Source organism: Podarcis raffonei, chromosome 3 (assembly GCF_027172205.1).
Source record: "Podarcis raffonei isolate rPodRaf1 chromosome 3, rPodRaf1.pri, whole genome shotgun sequence".
NCBI classification, from domain to species: Eukaryota; Metazoa; Chordata; class Lepidosauria; order Squamata; family Lacertidae; genus Podarcis; species Podarcis raffonei.
The window spans coordinates 109,645,264-109,667,069 of NC_070604.1; the positions used below are offsets into that span (position 1 = coordinate 109,645,264).

Below are 21,806 nucleotides of genomic sequence, written 5' to 3' on the forward strand. Positions count from 1 at the left end.
TCTCCGTGAACCCTCCAAGTTGTGTTGGTTAGTTACCTGATCCTTCACCCTAAGGTCACCAGGGTGGGTTGAAACATTAAAACATAGTATTTGAAACAGTTTAAAAGAAGCTTATAATCACAAATATAAGGTGGGTCCTATTAAAGATATACCTCAAATGTCAAAAGCCGAGCTTGAGAGGTCTTCAGTGTTTGCTGGAAGCTGTACAATGAAGATGCCAGATTCACCTTTGTGGGGAGGAAGTTTCACAGCCTAGGGGACACCACAGAGAAGGCCCTGTCCCAGACAGCCACCCCTTGAACCTCTGAGGGCAGAGGAACTAACAAGGGGGCCCCCTCTGCCGATCTCAGCACCTGAGAGGGTTTGCAGGAAAAGAGGTGGTTTTTTAGATTGAGTTGTTTAGGGCTTTAAACACTAATGTGAACACCTTGAATTGGGCCCAGAAATGAATGGGCAATCAGAGCAACTGTTTTAAAACAGGAATTATGGGAGATCTCAATGGAACCCCAGCCAGTAACCTGGCTGCTGCATTTTGTACCAATTGACGTTTCTGAGTAGTCTTCAAGGGCAGTCCCTTGAAGATCCAACCTGGAAGCCCCTTGCCTTGCAACAATCCAACCTGGAAGTTACTAGAGCAGGAATCCCCAACCTTCAGCCCTCCAGATGTTTTGGACTACAATTCCCATCATCCCTGACCACTGGTCTTGTTAGCTAGGGATCATGGGAGTTGTAGGCCAAAACAACTGGAGGGCTGCAGGTTCAGGATGCCTGTACTAGAGCATGGAGCACAGTGGCTAAGTCATCTCTGTCCAAAAGGGACCATAGGTGGCAAACCAGCTGGAGCTGTAAAAAGGCACTTGTTGCTACTGAGGCCACCTAAGCCGCCAGTGACAGTGCTGAGTCCAGGGAGTCAGCTACATTAGACAAAAAATGCTTTGAATTCATTATAAACATGCAACACCAGATGGTGCCAGAGAGCAAAAATAATTTTATGCGATTTTTACATAGCGTTTCCCCCCCTTTTTGTTATAACAATTTAATTTCTGACTTATAGCGTTTCCCGCCCCCCTGTGTGCAGATCCATCCCAGGAGCACCCCCAAGCTACAAACTTGCTTCTTCTAGGGGAGTGCAACCCCGTCCAGGGCAGGCTGCTTCCCCACCTCATGGATGTGAGAACCCAGGACACGCAACACCTCTGTCTTTTCAGGATTCAGCTTCAATTTCTCTACCCACATCCAATCCATCACTGCCTCTCCTAATTCAGATGAAACAGAGCTAGAGCTATCACCTGCATATGGATGACACTTCACACCAAATCTCCTGATGACAGTGGCCATAGGCCTCAGACAGATTTTAAATAACATGGGTTGACAAGATGGAGCCAGGACAACTCTCATGGTGCTGAACAGTATCCTCCCATGACTACTTTTGGAAATGGTGATGGACATAGGAGAGGGACCGCTGAAGCACTGTGCCCCCCACCTGCCTGAGAATACCTCAGAAGGATACTGCGGTTAATGGTAACGAGAGCCACCAGAAGATCAAGAACAATCAGGGTCACAATTCCCCCATCTCTCTCCCGATAAATGCCATCAAAAAGGGGGACCAAGGCAGTTTCAGTGCCATGACTAGGCCTGAAGCCAGACTGAAATGAGAACAACTGAAAGCACCGGTACATAAGACATGAGAGATCTGTGAACTATTCCATTAGGGTTTTTTTAACTTAAAAGAAGCTGTGAGTCACATCAACTTCATAGTATTATGTGGGGAGTTAACCCTTTACCCAACACCATTTTTTAAAAAAATAATACTCTAAGCTTCCCCCTTTCTTGCCACATGCTGCTGTTTGTTCTGGTCAAGAGAAAATACATGTACTATAGCTCACCTGATTTTTTTCCTTGTGGGCAAGCGGAAGCATGAGGGGACGTTTAAATCAGGGAAACAGCATAAGAAGAAAGGGTTAACCCCCCCTCCCCATGCAATATAGATAATCCATTCCTTGCCCTGCTGGCAGCTTTCAACTTTTAAAAATGAAGATGCTGATCTTCCAGGCTGTATCTATTGAAGTGTGACTCTGAGCCTCCTTGAATATTACCAAGAAATTACACTGATTTGGAGAGTTAATGCTCACTCTTACCTTTGGTTTAGGTTCTGGGAACCAGGATATGAAAAAAGAGGGTGAATCAAGGGCCTGCAGTCCCCATAGTGTAGGGAGCCAGTGTATCACCTAGAGAGCTTCTCATGAGACCCACAGTGCTTCCCTTTTATTACCGAGGCAAACATGTAGACAGGGCTAAATCAGCGATGGAGCACACATTTTGCATGCAGAAGGTCTCAGGTTCAACTTTCAACATATTTGGTTCATAGGTAGCAGAACCACTTGGAAAGACCGTTGCATGAGAGTTTGGAGAGCGTCTACCAATTCAGTAGATAAGGGGTGGGCAAGCTATGGCGAGATGTTGTTCGATGGCAGCTCTCATGGTCCTTGACCATTAACCACATGGGCTCAGGCTGGTGAGAGTTGGACTCCCACAACATCTGGAGGGTCAGATTTGATACAAAGCATCTCAAAACATTCATTTGGGGCTCACCCAGACTTCCTTTTGCACTGCACTTTCCAGGCACAGGTCAGGCGGTGCCCTGTTCAAGGCCAAAATTCGGCAGTCCCCGGCTCTTGCCTTCCATGCTGCTAAATTCATTATGTGATAGCTGCAACGCCTTATGGCCCCACCCTTAGCTTAGCACCTGGTGTGGGAGAACTGGTTGTGCTGCCCTAAATCTGCCTCTGCTCGGACCCCCCCCCCCCCGTTTTACTACTGAATCAGAGCAAACGACAATTCGCGGAAAACCCAATTGCCTTTTTCTCCGATTCAGTGGTAAAGTGTGGGTTTTCCTGGGTAAAGTCCCAGGACAAACAGACAGCTACAAAATCTGCTCAGACATGGAGCTTTAAAGCCCAGACCTGGGCCTAGAAATGCAATGCAAAAGGAAGTCTAGATGAGCGCTAAGGAAGCTTTTGGTTTGTGGGTTCACACAGCAAAGGGGGAAAATAAAACCTCCCCAGAAGTTTGAAAATCAAGTTTTTGTTTTGCAGAATCAGTTTGAATACCTGGCAAAATCAAGTCGCAACACAACTCACAGGTAGGCATACTTAATCCTAAGAACACTGAGGTTTGGTACATTTTGGAATGTAAATGGTAAGAACAGAAGCTTTTGTCTTCTTTTGTAATTCTCTGTCTCTCCCGGAAAGCATGGGTCCCTCTTTGATAATTCTTGGCATAACTCCATGGATCATAGAATCATAGAACCGCAGAGTTGGAAGGGACCCTAAGGGTCATCTAGTCCAACCTCCTGCAACGCCAGGAATCACAGCTAAAGCATTCATGACAGATGGTCATCCAGCCTCTGCTTAAAAACTTCCAAGGAAGGAGACTCCACAACCTAGAAAGCTTTTTCGTATGTTTAGTCAGAATCTCCCTTCTTGGAACTCGGAGCCGTTGATTCGGGTCCTACCCCCGTGTGTTCTGAGTTCACATGATTCAGGGGGACTAACGCATAGGCAGGTCCCTCGCTGGCTTTGGGAGCAGGTGTACAGTGCCCGTTTTTCATATGAGAGGTAGGAACGGTGGAGGAGGTTTCTGTTCGGTAAATCTGAGCTTGCTTTTCGCAAAGGCCAAATTTGCTCAGCAAAATGAAAAAATCCTTGCGGAAATTCTTGGTGAAGATGGCGTACAGGAACGGGTTGGCGCACGAGTTGATGGGGTAGAACAAAACCAGGAGGATCTTTGAGTTGGAGACGGTGATGAGAGGGTACTTGAGCGATGCCGATATGGCGAAAAAGGAGATGGGCGCCATGCAGAGGAAGTCCGTGAAGATCAGGACCGCCATGCGCTTGGCAATTTTGGTGTCGCTGTTGGATGAGATGATGTTGGGGTTCCTCACGGTGATGTAGATGCTGATGTAGCAAGTGCAGATGATGAGAAAGGCCAGGATGTTCAGTACCAGCAGAAACATGATATATGCCTGGGCAAGGCGAGTTTCTATATCCATGGGTAGGCAGATGCTAACTTTCATGTAGCTGCTGACTTGGAAAATGGGGAGGATGGCCACAGTGAAGGCAAAAGCCCATCCGACAAGCATGAAGGCCACAGCGTGTCTGAAGCGGACTTTGCGTTCCAGCTCCATGGCATAGGTTATGGTGTGCCACCGCTCCAATGTAATGAAGGTCAGGGTGTAGACGGAAAGTTCGCTGGCAAAGACGGTGAAGAAGCCGGCTGCCTTGCAACCCGCACCCGTTTGCCAGTCGATGGCATAGTTGTAATACTGGCTTTTGGTCTGTATGTCTTTGATGGCGATCAGCAACAGATAGATGCCGGTGCAGAGGTCTGCAAACGCAAGGTTGCACATGAGGAACCGAGGGACAGTGAGCTTGGACTGGCTGTTGACTATGATCAGGAACACAACCAGGTTCCCCATGACGGCGAGGATGCTGATGAACCATATGAGAACCCGGAGGACGTTGTAGCCCATGATGTCTTCACAGGGGTTGAAGGCATCCGGCTCAGGGAAGCAAATGACTTCAACCTCTTCCTTGCACAGGCTTTGGTAGTAATCGTGCTCGTCGTCCAGGTCAAAATCTGTCCCGTCAATATCTAGCAGAAGAGATAACTTATTGCATATGGGGTGGAAAAAAGAACTGGAAGGGAAGAAAAAGAATATGGTCACAAACCTCAAAAACGCAGCAAGAAAGAAAGAATTGTGCATACGCAGGTACACACACAAATACAAATGCCAACTATTGCATTTTCCCTTGTTAACTGTGGCAAAACCCTTTGCAGTTCTCTTTTTAATGACAAATTACACAGGGCTTTATATTGAAACCTCTGGATCCAGGTCAAGGTGCAGATACTTACCTTTAGAATCCTAAATGGCTTGGGATTCAAATATATGAAGGGGCACCTACTCCCATCTCAACTTAATTCTTTAAGATCATCTCCCCTATCCATGTTCATTGTCCATTGGCAGCACAGAGATAACCTACAAGGCAGAGGCCTTTCTCACCAATGGTACCCCTCCCCCCAAGAACTTGGTCCATTCCCACTAATTATACGCATGCTCATGTGCAATTTTGCACAATGCAAACATTTTTGCAAAGCAATTTCCCCCAATATAATGTAAGTTATTTTATATATCTTTTGTGCTTTTAAAAAAAATAACATATGCACTTATATGGACAGTTTAAGAGCCCCAATATATGCATTTATGCATGCATTGCCTAATAATAATAATAATAATAATAATAATAATAATAATAATAATAATATATTATTATTTATACCCTGCCCATCTGGCTGGGCTTCCCCAGCCACTCTGGGAGGCTTCCAACCAAATATTAAAAACAATACAGCACCAAATATTAAAAACATTAAAAAGAAAATACAACCTGTACAATAGCCTAACAAAATAGTAAAAGTAAAAACAAAGCCAAAAACAATTGTACTAAAATAAAACTAACCCCTACCCCAACTCGACATTTGTCCCACCCCAAACAAAAATAAAAATGAAAATAAAATAAAAAATATATAAATAAAACCACCTTTCACAGTGCAACAAAGTAAAAACGCTTTTAAAATATGTAACACAATTTTTGACATTTGCTGCAGCAGTAGCAGCAGCAGCATCAGTGTCCTGAGGCCTCGCTGGAGCCTCTTAAAGCAGTGGCGGTGAGTGTGGTCCCCACCCCCTAGGAATTGGCTTCCGGGGGGAGTGGCCTTCCTCAACACCCACAATGCCTAGCGGCAGAATTGCTCTGCAAAATTCAGAGAAGTCTCCATTTCAGCTATGTTTTGGTTCGCATATTATTTCAGGAAGTATGAATTAAGTGAGCTCCCCTTCAAATGCGAAACGAACCGAATTCTCTCTCTCCCACCTCCCCAATCCCTAAACAGCCCCAGCTTCATCTCTCGTCTTCCTCGTATGTGTGGGAGGGAAGCCTATCTTGAACACAAAAGCTGACTTGAAGTCTCTGCCGCCGAACTCAATCCCATGAAAGAATCATCACCTTTCTTTGATTTCTTTGATCAAAGCTTAGGAGGAAACAACAGCAACTCTCTGGATGACTGACTGCAGAGGAGGTTTGGAAACCGACATTGCATTTCTATGCCAAGTGGAGTGGTGTGTGTGTGTGTGGAGAGATAAAACAGCCACCCAGCCCACACTCCCCTCTGTGTGGGAGAGAGGTTGTTGGCTAGAAGAAAGTCTTTCTCTTTCTGAACGTTGAGGAAGAAAGCATTGCTTGAGGTGGAAATCTTTTACATTGGCAAATGGAGAGTCCTGAGAGGGCAGCACCTTAATGAGGTTTCGTGCAATCCTATTCTGATTCCACCAGCCTTTCTCTCTCCTGTTCACTCTTGTTATATCTCCCTTGCATACCTCCACAGAAATTCCCAGGAGAATTGTCTCGGTCTTGAAATAAACGCAGAGCAAATACTCAGGATATTTCTAGCAATATGATGTGCATTATTTATCGCCTTTGGCCAACTTGGGAGACTGGGGCATGGATCTGTGTTATACGTTCGACCTCCACAGTCAGAGGCAGCAGTGGTTCTGAATACCAGTTGCTGGAAGCCACAGAAGGGCAGAGCGCTGTTGCATTCAGATCTCGCTTGTGGGTCACCCATGACTGCCATGAGAAGAGGGTAGAATCAAAGAATTGTAGAGTGGGAAGGGGCCCCAGGGGCCACCTAATTCAACCCCCTGCTGTTATGTACTGAAGTTCTCACCCTGGGCCAGCAGGGGGATACTGTAGATAGTTATGCAAATAAGGGATCGAAAGTGACGTTCAGTGATTGGATAGTTTTAGAAAGTGGTTACAGTAACGTTGTACTGGAGCTCTATATAAGCAGGCTGACTGAACCCATCAGTTTAGTTCTGTCCTGGCTTGTGAATAAACAAGAGCTGTTTGAAGAATCGTTGTGTCGTCTGATATGTTCACCCACAACCTAACACCTGCAATGCAGGAATCTCAACTAAAGCATCCATGACAGATGGCCAGCCAGCCTCTGCTTAAAAACCTCTAATGAAGGGCAGATCAACACCTTCCAAGGGAGTCCATTTCACTGTTGAACAGCTCATGAGTCGAGGACCTGCCACCCGCATAGGATTATAATAAGACACAAAGGCACATTATTTTAGGTTAATGGGCAAAATAAGGCCACAACTTTATTGGTTACAGCATTTGAGTAGTATTGGCTTAGGCACTGGATAAAAACAGCAGTACATGACTCCACCCCGCTCAGCAGGGAGTCATTTCAGGGTTAACAACCAGTGGGAGGAGCTTGTTGATGCAAATACAACTGGAAGCTTCCCCATTACGTCACCAGGGGTCGTGCCATGGCCCTGGCCACCAGCAGGGCATCAGACAGGATCCATGACTGCCAGATTCCTTTAACGGAATACCCAAAAGAGGAGGGGTTGATGATGGCCATACCCAATCCTCCAACACAGCACACCTATTCCAATGCCTAATACCAGAAAGTTGTGACGAGTTGCTACAAGGTAGGCGGAGAAACCAAGAGACTTGTGCCAATTCGCCAAATGGATAAAAAAGTCCTACCAGGCCCCTTGGGCAACCAAGGCAACCATAGCAAGGTCAATACGCAAAAGAAGCTGACCTAAAAGGGAGGAAGGGTGGGAGACCCGATGCAAGCAGGAACAGACTGATATTAAGCTGGAATCTCCTTTCTTGTAGCTTGAAGCCACTGGTTCGGGTCCTTGTGACAGCCCTTGAGATATTCGAAGATTACTATCTCATCTACTCTCAATGTCCTGTTATCCAGGCTGAACGAAGGGTTTTCTTGTGTGAGTTTCTTGTGGCTGATTAGCTGCTTTCTCTGTGCAAAGGTCAGAGGGGGCAGGGCTTCTGTTGAGGTAGGTGATTAGCTGTGGGAGGAGCTTGTCAGAGCTTGTAGGGCAGCAGCTGAAGAAGGAACAAAAAGGGTTTTCTTGTGTGAGTTTCTTGTGGCTGATTAGCTGCTTTCTCTGTGCAAAGGTCAGAGGGGGCAGGGCTTCTGTTGAGGTAGGTGATTAGCTGTGGGAGGAGCTTGTCAGAGCTTGTAGGGCAGCAGCTGAAGAAGGAACAAAAAGGGTTTTCTTGTGTGAGTTTCTTGTGGCTGATTAGCTGCTTTCTCTGTGCAAAGGTCAGAGGGGGCAGGGCTTCTGTTGAGGTAGGTGATTAGCTGTGGGAGGAGCTTGTCAGAGCTTGTAGGGCAGCGGCGCGCGCCTAGCGGCGCGCGCAGTTTGATCCGTCTTTTAGATTTAGGGGAGCTAGTCTCAAACGTTTGTTGGGGGAGATATAGGTTTATTTGGGGGGATTTATTTGTCCTGTCTTCACGCTTTTTATGATGGAGGACCGCTGTAGTCACCCCCAACAACACCTTCTCAAGATGGAGGGTGAGGGAACAGCTGCAGTCGCCTGTGGTTCCTGCGCAATGTTTGCCATCTTGCCAAAGGTTGCAGGCAGCTTTACCTGCAGCAATTGCATGTTGATTGCCCTCTTAAAAGACAAAGTCCAGCAACTGGAGGAACGTGTAGCTACGCCCCAAAGAATTAGAGAGCTGGAGCTCTTCTTGGAAGCAACAGAGCACACCGTCTCCACCAAGGAGGAGACAGGGGACTCCCCTGAGAAGGAGGCTAGTTCACCAACACAGGAGCCAGATATATGGAGAAACGTGACTCAAAGAAGTAGGAGGCCCAGGGTTCGCTCTGATTGTTTAGAAATACGCAATCGCTTTGAGGTCCTTTCCCCTAGCATGGAAGACGAAGAGCAGACTCCATTTGAGGATCTCTCCCTCATTACAGTAGATCAGGTACATGAAGACGAGCAGCAAAGGCAGTCCTCAGGGAATGTGCAGGCGACCTTGGAACGGACAGCTCACGGAAGAACCCCGACCAGACCTAAGAGGAGGCGTGTAGTGGTGATAGGGGATTCCCTACTGAGGGGAACAGAAGCAGTGATCTGTGGGCCTGACAAGATGTCTCGGGAAGTGTGCTGTCTCCCCGGGGCTAAGATCCAAGATGTAACTGAACGACTGCAAGGAATCATAAAACCCACTGACAAATACCCCTTCCTCTTGGTTCATGTGGGAACCAATGACACTGCAAGCAATAGCCTCCAGAAGATCAAAAGAGATTACGAGGCTCTGGGCAGGAAATTGAAGCAATTAAATGCACAAATTGTCATCTCATCTGTCCTCCCAGTTGAACGACGTGGCCCAAGGAGAGAGGGAAAAATAGTGGAAGTGAACAACTGGCTTCGCAAATGGTGTAAACAGGAACGGTTTGGATTCTTAGATCACGGATTGCAGTTTCTTGAAGATGGACTTCTGGCAAGCGATGGGCTGCACCTCACAACGGTTGGGAGGAATGTTTTTGCAAAAAATCTCAGAAACCTCATCAGGAGGGCTTTAAACTGACTATTGTGGGGGAGGGAGACAGTGCTCCTGAAGGTAGGAGTCTATCAATTGATGAAGATGATCATCCAAATGTCATAGACCGAATGGAGCAAACAGCACGCAGACCTAGTGGTGGGAGGAAAAAATCCTTAAATAAGAGACACGGGGGAATGATTAATGGACTTCAATGTCTGTACACTAATGCGCAAAGTATGGGAAATAAACAAGATGAGCTTGAGCTCTTGGTACAGCAAACTAAATATGACATAATAGGAATCACTGAAACCTGGTGGGATAAGTCCCACGATTGGAATGTAATAATGGAGGGATACAATCTATTTCAGAGAAACAGACCAGACAAGAAAGGAGGAGGAGTGGCGTTATATGTCAGGGATGTGTATACCTGTGAAGAGATCCAAGATTTAGAACCTCAAAGCCAAAGTGAGAGCATTTGGGTCAAAATTAAGGGAGAGAAGAATAACAGTGACCTCATTGTGGGAGTTTACTATAGATCCCCAAGCCAAACGGAGGACATAGATGATGCCTTCCTGGAACAGATGGCCAAGCATGCAAAAGGAAGGGAGATAGTAGTAATGGGGGACTTCAATTACCCGGATATTTGTTGGATGTCAAACTCAGCCAAGAGCATAAGGTCAAACAGATTCCTCACTGGCCTTGCAGACAACTTCATTGTCCAGAAAGTGGGAGAAGCAACAAGAGGAACAGCCATTTTAGATCTGGTCCTAACCAATGTTGATGACCTGGTTAGTGGGGTAGAAGTGGAAGGATCATTAGGCGCGAGTGATCATGCTCTTCTGAAGTTTACTATACAGCGGAAAGGAGCAGCCAAGCATACTAGGACTCAATTTCTCGACTTTAAGAAAGCCGACTTCATAAAACTTAGGGAAGTGCTGGGTGAGATCCCATGGACAGTAATACTAAAAGGAAAGGGAGTTCATGATGGCTGGGAGTTTGTTAAGAGGGAGATAGTAAAAGCACAACTTCAGGCAATACCAATGAGACGGAAACATGGAAGGTGCCTAAAGAAGCCAGGGTGGCTATCTAAAGAACTTTTAACTGAGTTAAGATTAAAAAAGGATGTGTACAAAAAATGGAAAAGGGGGGAAACCACCAAAGAGGAATTCAAACAAATAGCCAGCACGTGTAGACACAAAGTCAGAAAAGCTAAAGCACAGAATGAACTCAGGCTTGCTAGAGAGGTTAAAAGCAACAAAAAAGGCTTTTATGGGTATGTTCGTAGCAAAAGGAAGAACAAAGAAACAGTGGGGTCACTCAGAGGAGAAGATGGTGAAATGCAAACAGGGGACACAGAAAGGGCTGAACTCCTCAATGCCTTCTTTGCCTCAGTCTTCTCCGATAAAGAAAACAATGCCCGACCTGAAGAATTTGGAGCAAATGATTCAGCAGAGGAAACACAGCCCAGAATAGCTAAGGAGATAGTACAAGAATACTTGGCTAGTCTAGATGTATTCAAGTCTCCAGGGCCAGATGAACTGCATCCAAGAGTATTAAAAGAACTGGCAGATGTGATTTCAGAACCACTGGCAGTCATCTTTGAGAATTCCTGGAGAACAGGCGAAGTCCCGGCAGACTGGAGGAGGGCAAATGTTGTCCCTATTTTCAAAAAGGGGAAAAGAGAGGACCCAAATAATTACCGCCCAGTCAGTCTGACATCAATACCAGGGAAGATTCTGGAGCAGATCATTAAGCAAACAGTCTGTGAGCACCTAGAAAGGAATGCTGTGATCACCAATAGTCAGCATGGATTTCTGAAAAATAAGTCATGTCAGACTAACCTGATCTCGTTTTTTGACAGAATTACAAGCCTGGTAGATGAAGGGAACGCAGTGGATGTAGCCTACCTTGATTTCAGCAAGGCATTTGACAAGGTGCCCCATGATATTCTTGTAAAGAAGCTGGTAAAATGCGGTCTTGACTATGCTACCACTCAGTGGATTTGTAACTGGCTGACTGACCGAACCCAAAGGGTGCTCATCAATGGTTCCTCTTCATCCTGGAGAAGAGTGACTAGTGGGGTGCCACAGGGTTCTGTCTTGGGCCCGGTCTTATTCAACATCTTTATCAACGACTTGGATGATGGACTCAAGGGCATCCTGATCAAATTTGCAGATGACACCAAACTGGGAGGGGTGGCTAACACCCCAGAGGACAGGATCACACTTCAAAATGACCTTGACAGATTAGAGAACTGGGCCAAAACAAACAAGATGAATTTTAACAGGGAGAAATGTAAAGTATTGCACTTGGGCAAAAAAAATGAGAGGCACAAATACAAGATGGGTGACACCTGGCTTGAGAGCACTACATGTGAAAAGGATCTAGGAGTCTTGGTTGACCACAAACTTGACATGAGCCAACAGTGTGACGCGGCAGCTAAAAAAGCCAATGCAATTCTGGGCTGCATCAATAGGAGTATAGCATCTAGATCAAGGGAAGTAATAGTGCCACTGTATTCTGCTCTGGTCAGACCTCACCTGGAGTACTGTGTCCAGTTCTGGGCACCACAGTTCAAGAAGGACATTGACAAACTGGAACGTGTCCAGAGGAGGGCAACCAAAATGGTCAAAGGCCTGGAAACGATGCCTTATGAGGAACGGCTAAGGGAGCTGGGCATGTTTAGCCTGGAGAAGAGGAGGTTAAGGGGTGATATGATAGCCATGTTCAAATATATAAAAGGATGTCACATAGAGGAGGGAGAAAGGTTGTTTTCTGCTGCTCCAGAGAAGCGGACACGGAGCAATGGATCCAAACTACAAGAAAGAAGATTCCACCTAAACATTAGGAAGAACTTCCTGACAGTAAGAGCTGTTCGACAGTGGAATTTGCTGCCAAGGAGTGTGGTGGAGTCTCCTTCTTTGGAGGTCTTTAAGCAGAGGCTTGACAACCATATGTCAGGAGTGCTCTGATGGTGTTTCCTGCTTGGCAGGGGGTTGGACTCGATGGCCCTTGTGGTCTCTTCCAACTCTATGATTCTATGATTCTATGATTCTATGATTCTATGATTCTATGAACTTACTCAGCTCCCTCAACCGTTCCTCATAAGGCTTAGTTTCCAGACCCTTGATCACCTTGGTTGCCCTCCTCTACACGTGCTCCAGCTTGTCAACACCCTTCTTAAATTGTGGTGCCCAGAGCTCTATCTTTATGTTCTTAAATAGTCACCTGGGGTGACATCTCAGTTAGCAGGGAGCAAAAAGCTCCTAGCCGCTCTTATCCGTGCTTAAACAAGCTATGGGGCCAATTCATATTTCCTTGTCTTCTATCTGCCTCCCATGTTATGGCAGAGGGCTTTAAGCTTTCCAGCCAGGCCTCTACCATGGCACATGTATGTGTTTGTGGAAGAGCCCTTCTGAGCTGCCCTAACCATCCACCTGAATCTAAGGGAACAAGGGAGGCGGAAGTGCATTTATTTGACCTGCACCAGAAGCAGGGGAGACCCCCAAATCAGCTAGGAAGACAGCTTGCTGTAGTTCTTAGAACCTCTGCAGGTAGCGAACATGTCTGTTGTCAAACCAGCATCTGTTCAGGGCTGCCCCAAGGTGCCTGGTGACGTATTGTAACAACTTCACGGTGAGTCCCGGCACCTATTTTTCTTGGGGGAAAGCACTGTACACACACTTCTGTCTGTCTACCTATCTGTCTATCTATCTATTCTAAACACTTATCAAGTGAAAGAACCACTGTCCATTTGCTCGTGGATTACTTGTCAACTGCAAAGACAGTTGCAAAGCTGCAATCTTACACACTTACCTGGGAGCAAGTCGCATTGGACTCAGCTGGGCTTACTTCTGAATAGTCATGCACAGCATTGTGCTGTCAAGTACTTCTTAAGCGAGGAGTACATACTCAGGATCACTTAAAGCAGATTGGTTGTGCCTTAAGCGCCAGGACATCCTGAGCATATGCACTCTTGGTCTGCAAATTTCGAACGTGAGTGGTGGACCAGGAGGGTCCTCATAAATAATAATAATAATGGATTTTGCAAGGCTGAAGCCAGCCCACCTGTGCCGTGAAACACTGAACCGAGAAGCAGTTAAATGCATGATCGGCAACATAAACCAACAGAGTTTGTGGGTTAATTAAATCAATCAACGTGCAAATCTCAAAGAATACTTGAGAAAGATGGAGATAAATGAGGAGGACCCTTGATGCTCGAAGGCCCGGCGATACCCCACTGGTGGCAAATCATTTGTAGGGAAGGTTGATTTAAGAGGCTGAGGAGGCCCTGTGATTAGCATTGGTAAAGCTCCACGGGGGTCTTGCTAATGAATCTTTTCGAAAATCAGGGACGCAAATGCACGCTGTGAGTGTATCAATTTCATCGCGCCCACTCCTATCCTGTCCTATGGCTGCCCAAATGTCTATGGTCCTCTTCCCATCTGCCAAAGTGATAGAGAGCCTCTGGAAGCAGCCTTTTATGCAGTCAGTTCTTTTGTGAAGGCAAGTCTTGCAGACTTGAGGATTGTTTCTAATTTGCCAGTGTCTGTCATTTACATACATATTCTACATGGGAGGACCAAGCAGGCATTCAGATAGACTGAATAACATCAGCATCCCCCCCCCCCCAGAGGCAAACAATGTGTACCTGAATGTACCACCCAAAGCCTGCTTCTTTTTGGCAAGCTGCAAAAAAGGAAAGATTTCTCTTTCTTCTGTTGGCTGGATTCAAAATGGCCCAACAACTTTCTTGGTCTCTCGCCTGAGCAGGCAAGGGTCTGTCTGGTAGCGAGCAGGGATGAATGAATATGTCAGTTTCGGTTTATCTCAGATTCTCATTTTCCTAGTCTTAGGTTCAGTACTCTACATTTCCACACCAGTTTGTACAGGTTTTGTACAGGTTCGACAATTTGTCAGCATTTTGGAACAAATTTCTCTTAATGTACACATTTTTGTATGCTGCTATAATGCAACTGTATACATTCAGAGCCGTAGCTAGGTGATCTTGCGCCCCTGGCAGAACCGTCCAGATTACGCCCCCTAGCCGCAGACAAATTAGCTCTCCTTTCCCCCTCTCCTCCAACCTCCCCCCTCCACCCATTCAATTCACCCTCTATTAAAAACCTTTTTCTATGAGGCAATAATTGATATTTTTATTTATAGGCATGTTTATGTACATGTTTTTAGCTGATTTTTGCGCCCCCTCCTCGCCTGTGCCCCTGGCAGGGCCCCACTTCACCACCCCCTAGCTACGGCCCTGTATACATTATTTCCACCAATCTATGCAGATTTATGCAAGCTTTACATAGCAAATGTACTTTTTGTACTTTCCCGGAGAGCTGCACTGCAGAAACGAGTGTGGTTTTTGAAGGATATCTGATTTATGATAGCCACATTCAAATATCTCAATGGCTATCCCATGGAAGAGGGAACAAGCTTGTTTTCTCCTGCTCTGAAGGGTAGGGCTTGAACCAATGGCTTCAAGTTACAAGAAAGGAGATTCCGACTCAACCTCAGGAAGAACTTTCTGACAGTAAGAGCTATTCAACAATGAAACAGACTCGCATGAGAGGCGATGGACTCGCCTTCCTTGGAGGTTTTCAAGCAGAGATTGGATGGCCATCTGTCATGGCTGCTTTAGCTGAGATTCCTACCTTGCAGTTCCCTTCCAACTCTATGATTCCATGATTCTACGATTTTTAAGTGGTGTGTGAAAGCTCTTGGGCCCTCTCCAGCCTCCTCTGCCTTATAAGAAAAAGGCCTTAGCAAAAAGGAAGAGGAGTTGCCTTGCACCGGTGGCTAACTAGCAACCCTCCATGCTGTTGAATTCCCACTCTCATTGGTGAATCCTTTAAAACAGGAGTGGGAAACTGCGGCCCAACATACCTTGCTGGGCTACAGCTCCCATCATCCTTGACCACTGGCTATGCTGGCTGGGGCTGATAGGAGCTGGAGTCCAACAAATATATGGAGGGGTTACAGGCTTCCCAATTTCTGGTCTAATGGGTAGTCCTTACATCTGGAAAGGTGACCATGTTGGGAAACTGTGTACATGTAGTACATTGACACAGAGTCAATTAAGGTTTGGCAGACAGCCAGAAGGCAATCTGAAGGAGTAAGTCTGCCTGGTGATAACAGAGACATGGAGACCGCTCCCTGATTGGTCAAGCTCTCTCAAAGGAGTGATAATTAATGGCCTACTAACTGTTAGTTCAGTGTTCAGAGGTTCAGAGTTCTATGTCAGTGTAGGAGTTGAGAGTTGAGAGAGAGAGCTAGCAAAAGATCTGTGTTCTGTTCCTGTAAATGGTCCACTGTATATAATAAACACCTAACTACAAGTTCCTGGTTCCTGCTTCGTCTATCCTGTCTGCAGCCAAGTTGCCAATTGCTTCCGTGGATTCTGCGTTGACTCTGCTAGGTCTGGCTAAGGTCCTGCAACTAGTCAGAAAGTTGCGAAACCAATAGGTTTTACCAATAGACCATACTTGACCATTGGTATCTCCTGCTCAAAGCATGAGAGCTGGGAATTCTGTGAGCCTGCGTGTTTTTGAAACTGCTTGAGAAACTTTAAAGGTACTACACCAGTCTCTTTGGCATAGCAGGACAGAGAAATGGCACGTGACAAACACCATCTAACTCAAGACAGACTCAGACACTTACAGATAAATTCAGACTCTTAAATGCAAAGAATTGGGGCCACTCACTTTTGTTTCGTCCAGTTTGCAAATGCACAGCAGTGGCTTGGATAGGTCAGGTTTGCCTCAATCAAGGAGCGGAACTTGTCCAAAGGAGGTAGTTTCTTTAAGTTGTACGCAGATCTTGCTATCAGCTTGTTAATTTTCTCCAGTCCAATGCTGGGCAGCTGGCTGATCTTGGTCTCTGAAATATCCCTTTAAGAAGAAATGCGATTGCTTCATAATTCCAAACAAACCAATTCACTACTTACATGGAACGCTGGAGACATTTTGAGAATCTCCTTCATTAGCAACGGAAAATAAACTAGCAAGAAACACGAAAAATAAGAACTGATAATATGATCTTGTGCAAGCTTCCTTGAGAGTAAGCCCTACCGAAGACGTGGGTCTTACTTGTAAGTAGGGACATCAGAAGGCATTATTTTTTATCGTGCCCTCTCACATGTAGCAGTGTTTCCATTCTGCTGCAGTTCATCTTCTGCCAAAACCCAGGTTACTTGTCTTACTGTCCTCTGTGGGGACATTACCAACCTTAGGTCATCAATTACCTAAACTGCATCATCATTCTGTCATTCTACCCCATTCATATCAATGTAAAGGGAACACAATGCAAACGGGAGAAGAAATGTAATCAATAACGTATTGCTTGTGGGCTGAAAGCCAAAAACAACAGGGAATACCGGTCATATTCACTGAATTGATTTCTGTTTCGGACATGGGAATAAGCAAACACTGGCAATTTCTGTTCCCATTTCTGTTGGAGTTCTCCAACACCCCTATTTGTAGGTAAACTCTCCTGGGCTCAATACATAGTTTCTCATCTATATGCTCTGATCCTTGTGTTAAAATACTAGAAACCTGCAGCTAAAGACTTGTACAGATACTTGAAGACATTGAGAAAAGCTCCTAGCTATGGTCTTCAGCATCCAGCTATTTGCACCACCAGCCCTCTGGGTCATCAGAAGACCAGGCTGGCTAGTCCTTAGGATGGGAGTAGTTTTTGAACACACCTCTCCAGCCAGCCAGGCAAGAGGCTTTTCAAGGACACCTTCCCATCTAGACAAAAGCATCCAAGGAGGGTTCGAAGAAGGGCATGAAAGGGGTGTGGCCTAATGAGAGTGGGTGGTGGCCTGGGGAACACCCCACCTTAAGGGAAAAGGTGCCCTTAAGCTGCATATTTAGCCTGAAGGGAGTCAGCTGACTCTACAAGCCAATCAGGACACACCAGACTCCATAAAGGCCTTATATCCAAGCCAGTTTCTCAAGCGGTGCAGTGAGTCCTTACAGACTCTGCCTGTTGTGGTTCCTGATTTCTGACTGTCTCTGATCATGTCTGGATCTTGTTTTCTGCAATTGAGCCCCAGCTGCAACCTGCCTTGGAACTGGGCCAATGCCTGGCAGTCACTTCAACAGACACAAAGACGGATAGGGCTCCTTAATCTTTCAACAATTTTGTGGGAAGAGGGAATTTCGGCAGGTTCACCCATGTCCATGCCAGATTAACTCTGCTGATAACATGTTAAAGGTACACGTGCCCATTCTCTGTTGCCTGCCCTAACTTCAACCTGTACCCCATTGAGCATCACTTTGTTCTCCCTGGTCCTCAGGGCATCTATCTCCAAAGCTCCTTTGCCTATTGGTTCCTTCTCTGCCGTCAGCACCCAACCTGTTTTGTCTTTAGATCCTGCGTGAATTTTCTGCCTCACCCACTTCCTTCTTAGAAATCACACTGTTTGCCAAAGTTCTAGCAAAGCTGACACATTTGATGCATTTGTCCTGGGCAGTTAGAATGTTCATGAGCATCCCATGTTAGCCTGTAGACAGGCAGCCTGCAGGTAATAGCTGGCTTTTAGCTTTCTTTCTTTTTTGGGGTGTGGGGTGGGGTGTGGAGGAAACTCATATAAAGGGATAGGGATGTCAAGGTTGCTAGTACCAAGCCCAGTTTTCCAGGAGGGAAGCCATGCTGAACAGATATGATTGCTTTCTGCAAGAAAATAGCAATGAGAGCTGACAAGGAGGAGACAACAGGCAATCTGTTTGGCTTCCATGCCCGCAAAATACAGTTCTTGCAGCATTAGCACAACAAGACATTGACACTAGAGGGGTGTGTGTGTGTGTGTGTTTGTGTGTGTCCAGATGAAGCTTCACAGCTGCAAGGCCACAATACATGGAAACAAACCAATGTATGAGGAAAAGTGCCAAGCAGAGAATTCAAGTGGATTGCCATTTGGTCAAGGACTGTCTTCACTGTGCATGAGTGGTCTGAAGGAGAGAAGGCACCCCAAAAATGAATGGGTGTTGGATGATGGCACAAAATGAGTGGTGCAAGGAGGGATGATTCCCTGACAGATGCTGAAGCTGAAGGGGCCTGGAGAGGATAAAAACTTGAGAGCTTCTGCTCATTGCAGAAAATTGACCATTAGGTCAACATGAAAGCGGGTGGGGTGGGGTGGTGAAAATCTGAATATGACCACTGTTCATTGCAAAGGGACGAGGGCAGACATACTGGTAAAGCTGATAAAGTGGCTGCTTCGTAAGCCCAAGACATAACGAATGACATTAGGTCAAAAATGTTGTCCAACTGGATGCTGGCGATGAAGCTTTCATCTTGGGTATTGAATTGTTGTGCATTTGCATGCTCTTTGGAAAGCCCCAGGGATAGAACTTGTTCCTTTTCATGGGCAGACTGCACAACTAAATTTGGGCCAGGTAAGGGAACCAATCTCAGGTCCAAGTATAGAAAGGGCCGGTTCTACCATTTGGCAGGCAGAAGTGGCCCACCTTGATCAGCATGTAGATTTGGAGGTGCCAATAAAGCAGGGACTGGGGAGACGGCAGCCCTTGAGATACAGTTGGACTCCCCATCAGCCCCAGCCAACAGGACCGATCATCAGGGATGATGGGAGTTGTAGTCCAACAACATCTTGAGGGCCACAGGTTCTCCACCTTGGTGTGAACCGGTCTTCTTGCTTGCCCGCCCAATCTCTCTGAAGCACCTTATGTTGGTTAGAGATGGATAGGAGAAGACAGGGTGGATACCTGGCTAGTACCCCACATTGTCCCGAGTTCCAATTCCATTGTTAGCTTGAGCGGCACCACCTTGCAACTCAATGTTTTACGCAAATGCTGGCTCTGGATTCTTCTTTTTGAATATAAACTACTTGGCATTGTTAATTGTCACCTGAATACTGATTTGGGAACAACAAGCCTTAAATCAGCCTGTCGGGCAATTTAATAAAAAAATACCATTTGTTGTGCTGGTAGAAAAGAAGAAGAAGAGGGGGGTTGGAAAAAGAAAGCAAGAAAAAGAATTGATTTAGTCAATTCTGTTTTCGCCAAGCAAAGATGTTATTATGGGTCAATCATTCCTGTAAGTGAAAGTACGTTTGGGTGTATTCTCCGGTGACAGATGAGTAGAAAAACTCTCTTTCATGATCTTGGCCAGGATAAAAAAAAGAGAGAAAAAAGGCAATTTACCATCCACAGAACGATGTAATAGAACAGAATAATTCTCATAAAAATAACTCAGTGTTTGAATTTGAAGTATCGGATGAATCTGAACTGCAGTGAAATCAATTTGATAACCCATCAGAATGTGATGGTGTTTGGCTCCTGCTTACAAAGGCGTCGCGTTAACTTCTCGCTACAGGGAAACGGTGGTTATTTTCCTCCCCCCTCCCCGCCCTGCCGTAACCCCATCTCAAAGAAATGTTTATTGCTTGGCTGCTACAAAGAAGCTTCAGTTACAGCCTTATCCAAATATTAAAATCACGGATAAGGAAGAGCTCGAATCCTGTGCAGGGAAAGCAAAACAAAACAGGGGGGTTGGAATAAACATTATCAGGAGCAGAGGACAAATACAGATGGTGAGATTTACATAAGGCTGGTGATGCTGTGGGAGTCAAAGGCCTTTCCGCTGCCCAGAAATGGAGGGTTCTGCCCGAGAGAGGCAAGCACTGCTGAACATGATCGTACGATTAAAAAACCCATTAGCCTGGACACACAAACAGAATAACCACAGGGAGCAGGTCTTGCTGGTCCATGCCCCTTAAGACAGCAGGCTGGGGTGCGGCATTTTTGAATTCTGAATATGTGCCTCCTTGTCTGTCGTGACCACTCATCTGAGATATTGACATAACGGCAGCAAAAAATTAGTGAGAATTATTACTTACAAAACGGCTGGTCCATTGGCTCCTAGGAAAACTTCATTAGGTAATTTTTCCAGCTTGTCATTACCACTCAGATTTCTATGTTAGAAAGAAGAAATAAATAAAAGTTATGGTTACTGTTTGATTTTTTTCATCATCAACTAGCAGCTAGGGTTGCTTAAATGGCTAATGTTTAATTGACTAGTCAGTTGTTTTGAAAGAAAGGCTATGAACCGATCCAGGCCCTGAGACCATCATTGGGAGCCCTTTAACTTTAAGCACGAGCGCCTGAGTTTGCTTTTTTCACCTCTTCCCTCCTCTCCCCCCTTTTGTCTTGTGTATTTTAGACTGTAAGTCTGCTCTGGACAGGGGCGGAGGAAGGGGGATGCGGTGGAGGTGCAGTGGGGCTGCCCCAGGTGTCACCACTGAGGGGGGTGACAAAATGCCAGGCGGCACTCACCGCAGGGCCTGCAGCATGCCTGAACCACATGTCTCTCCTGGGAGTGACACGGTGGCTTGGGCGCCCACAGGCTCGGCTCTGCCCCAAACGGTCCGCCCGCCGCCTCCCCCTCAGCTGTAGGGTGGCTGAGTGGGAGGAGGCAGGCAGACTCCTTGGAGGCCCTGCGGAGTGTCCTACTCTGGCTTGCCCGGCCCTGTGGGCAGCTGGCCCCACCCCTGGGCACAGGGCACGCATGCCGCCCCAGGGTGCCTGATCGGCTTGCTCCACCGCTGGCTCTGGGGCAGAACAATCTGAAATGGAGTCAGCGGGGCGTGAAGTGTCAGTCCCACAGCTGGACCTCAAGCCCTGCCGGCTTGTGACAGCCAGGGTAGAAGGTGGGGAGGGTATTCATTATGCCAGTTCCAGAGAGACATAGGTAAGGGGCCCAAGGATCAGCCCCCTCAGAGGACCCAAAGGACTTTGGCTCCAGCTTTGGATTGGAGTTCCAATAAACAACCCTGTTGTCAACAGTGCTTGGTGGACCATTGTGAGACTCCATAAAGCAACGTCCACTGTTCCTCTCTCTGTTATGATTTCACTCCACGGTTGTAGGATTTACACCCCTGTTTTGCCACCTCTAACAACACAGTGATCCTTAGCTGTGTGTAAGCTACCTGGCTTAAGACTCAATATCCTATGCAAAGAAAGAACTTAAACACAAACACAGAGATTAAGCTGTATACCATGGGTGGGCAAACTAAGGCCTGCGGGCCAGATCAGGCCCAATTGCCTTCTGGATCCGGCCCACGGACACTCTGGGAATCACTGCGTGGATCGCCAGCGCATGTGCGTTCTTTGCCTCTCCATCCCTCTCCCTCACACACCGGCGCCTCCTCCCTCCCTCCTCCTGGCTTCTCCCCGCCCTGCCTAGAGGAGGAAGGGGACTGGGCTTTGTTGGTGCCAGCAGCAGCAACGCTCAAGTGGCTGCCATTTTAAGCAGCCCCTCTCCGGAGCCCTTTCGCGTGCCGCTCAACGTTCCTCCGCTGCCGCCGCCAGCCCCTGCCGCTTGCAAGACACAGGTAAGCAGCCCCC

General features: G+C 46.6%; 1 protein-coding gene across 2 annotated transcripts in view; it reads right to left on the bottom strand.

The window, feature by feature from the left end:
• Nucleotides 1–1,028: 1,028 nt before the first annotated feature.
• Nucleotides 1,029–21,806, bottom strand: part of FSHR (follicle stimulating hormone receptor) — a 95,615-nt gene continuing 74,837 nt past the window's right edge. The window contains exons 8-11 of one of the 2 annotated variants that reach the window (XR_008329765.1): nt 20,300–20,374; nt 16,137–16,322; nt 2,229–4,697; nt 1,029–2,192 (exon numbers count right to left, since the gene is read on the bottom strand). Coding sequence is in view for 1 of the 2 variants with exons in the window: in XM_053383571.1 (XP_053239546.1) it covers nt 3,464–4,697; nt 16,137–16,322; nt 20,300–20,374 (1,495 nt within the window). In the remaining variant the exon portion in view is untranslated. Of the gene's footprint in view, nt 4,698–16,136; nt 16,323–20,299; nt 20,375–21,806 lie in introns of both variants that reach the window. The other variant, XM_053383571.1, reaches the window with a different exon arrangement.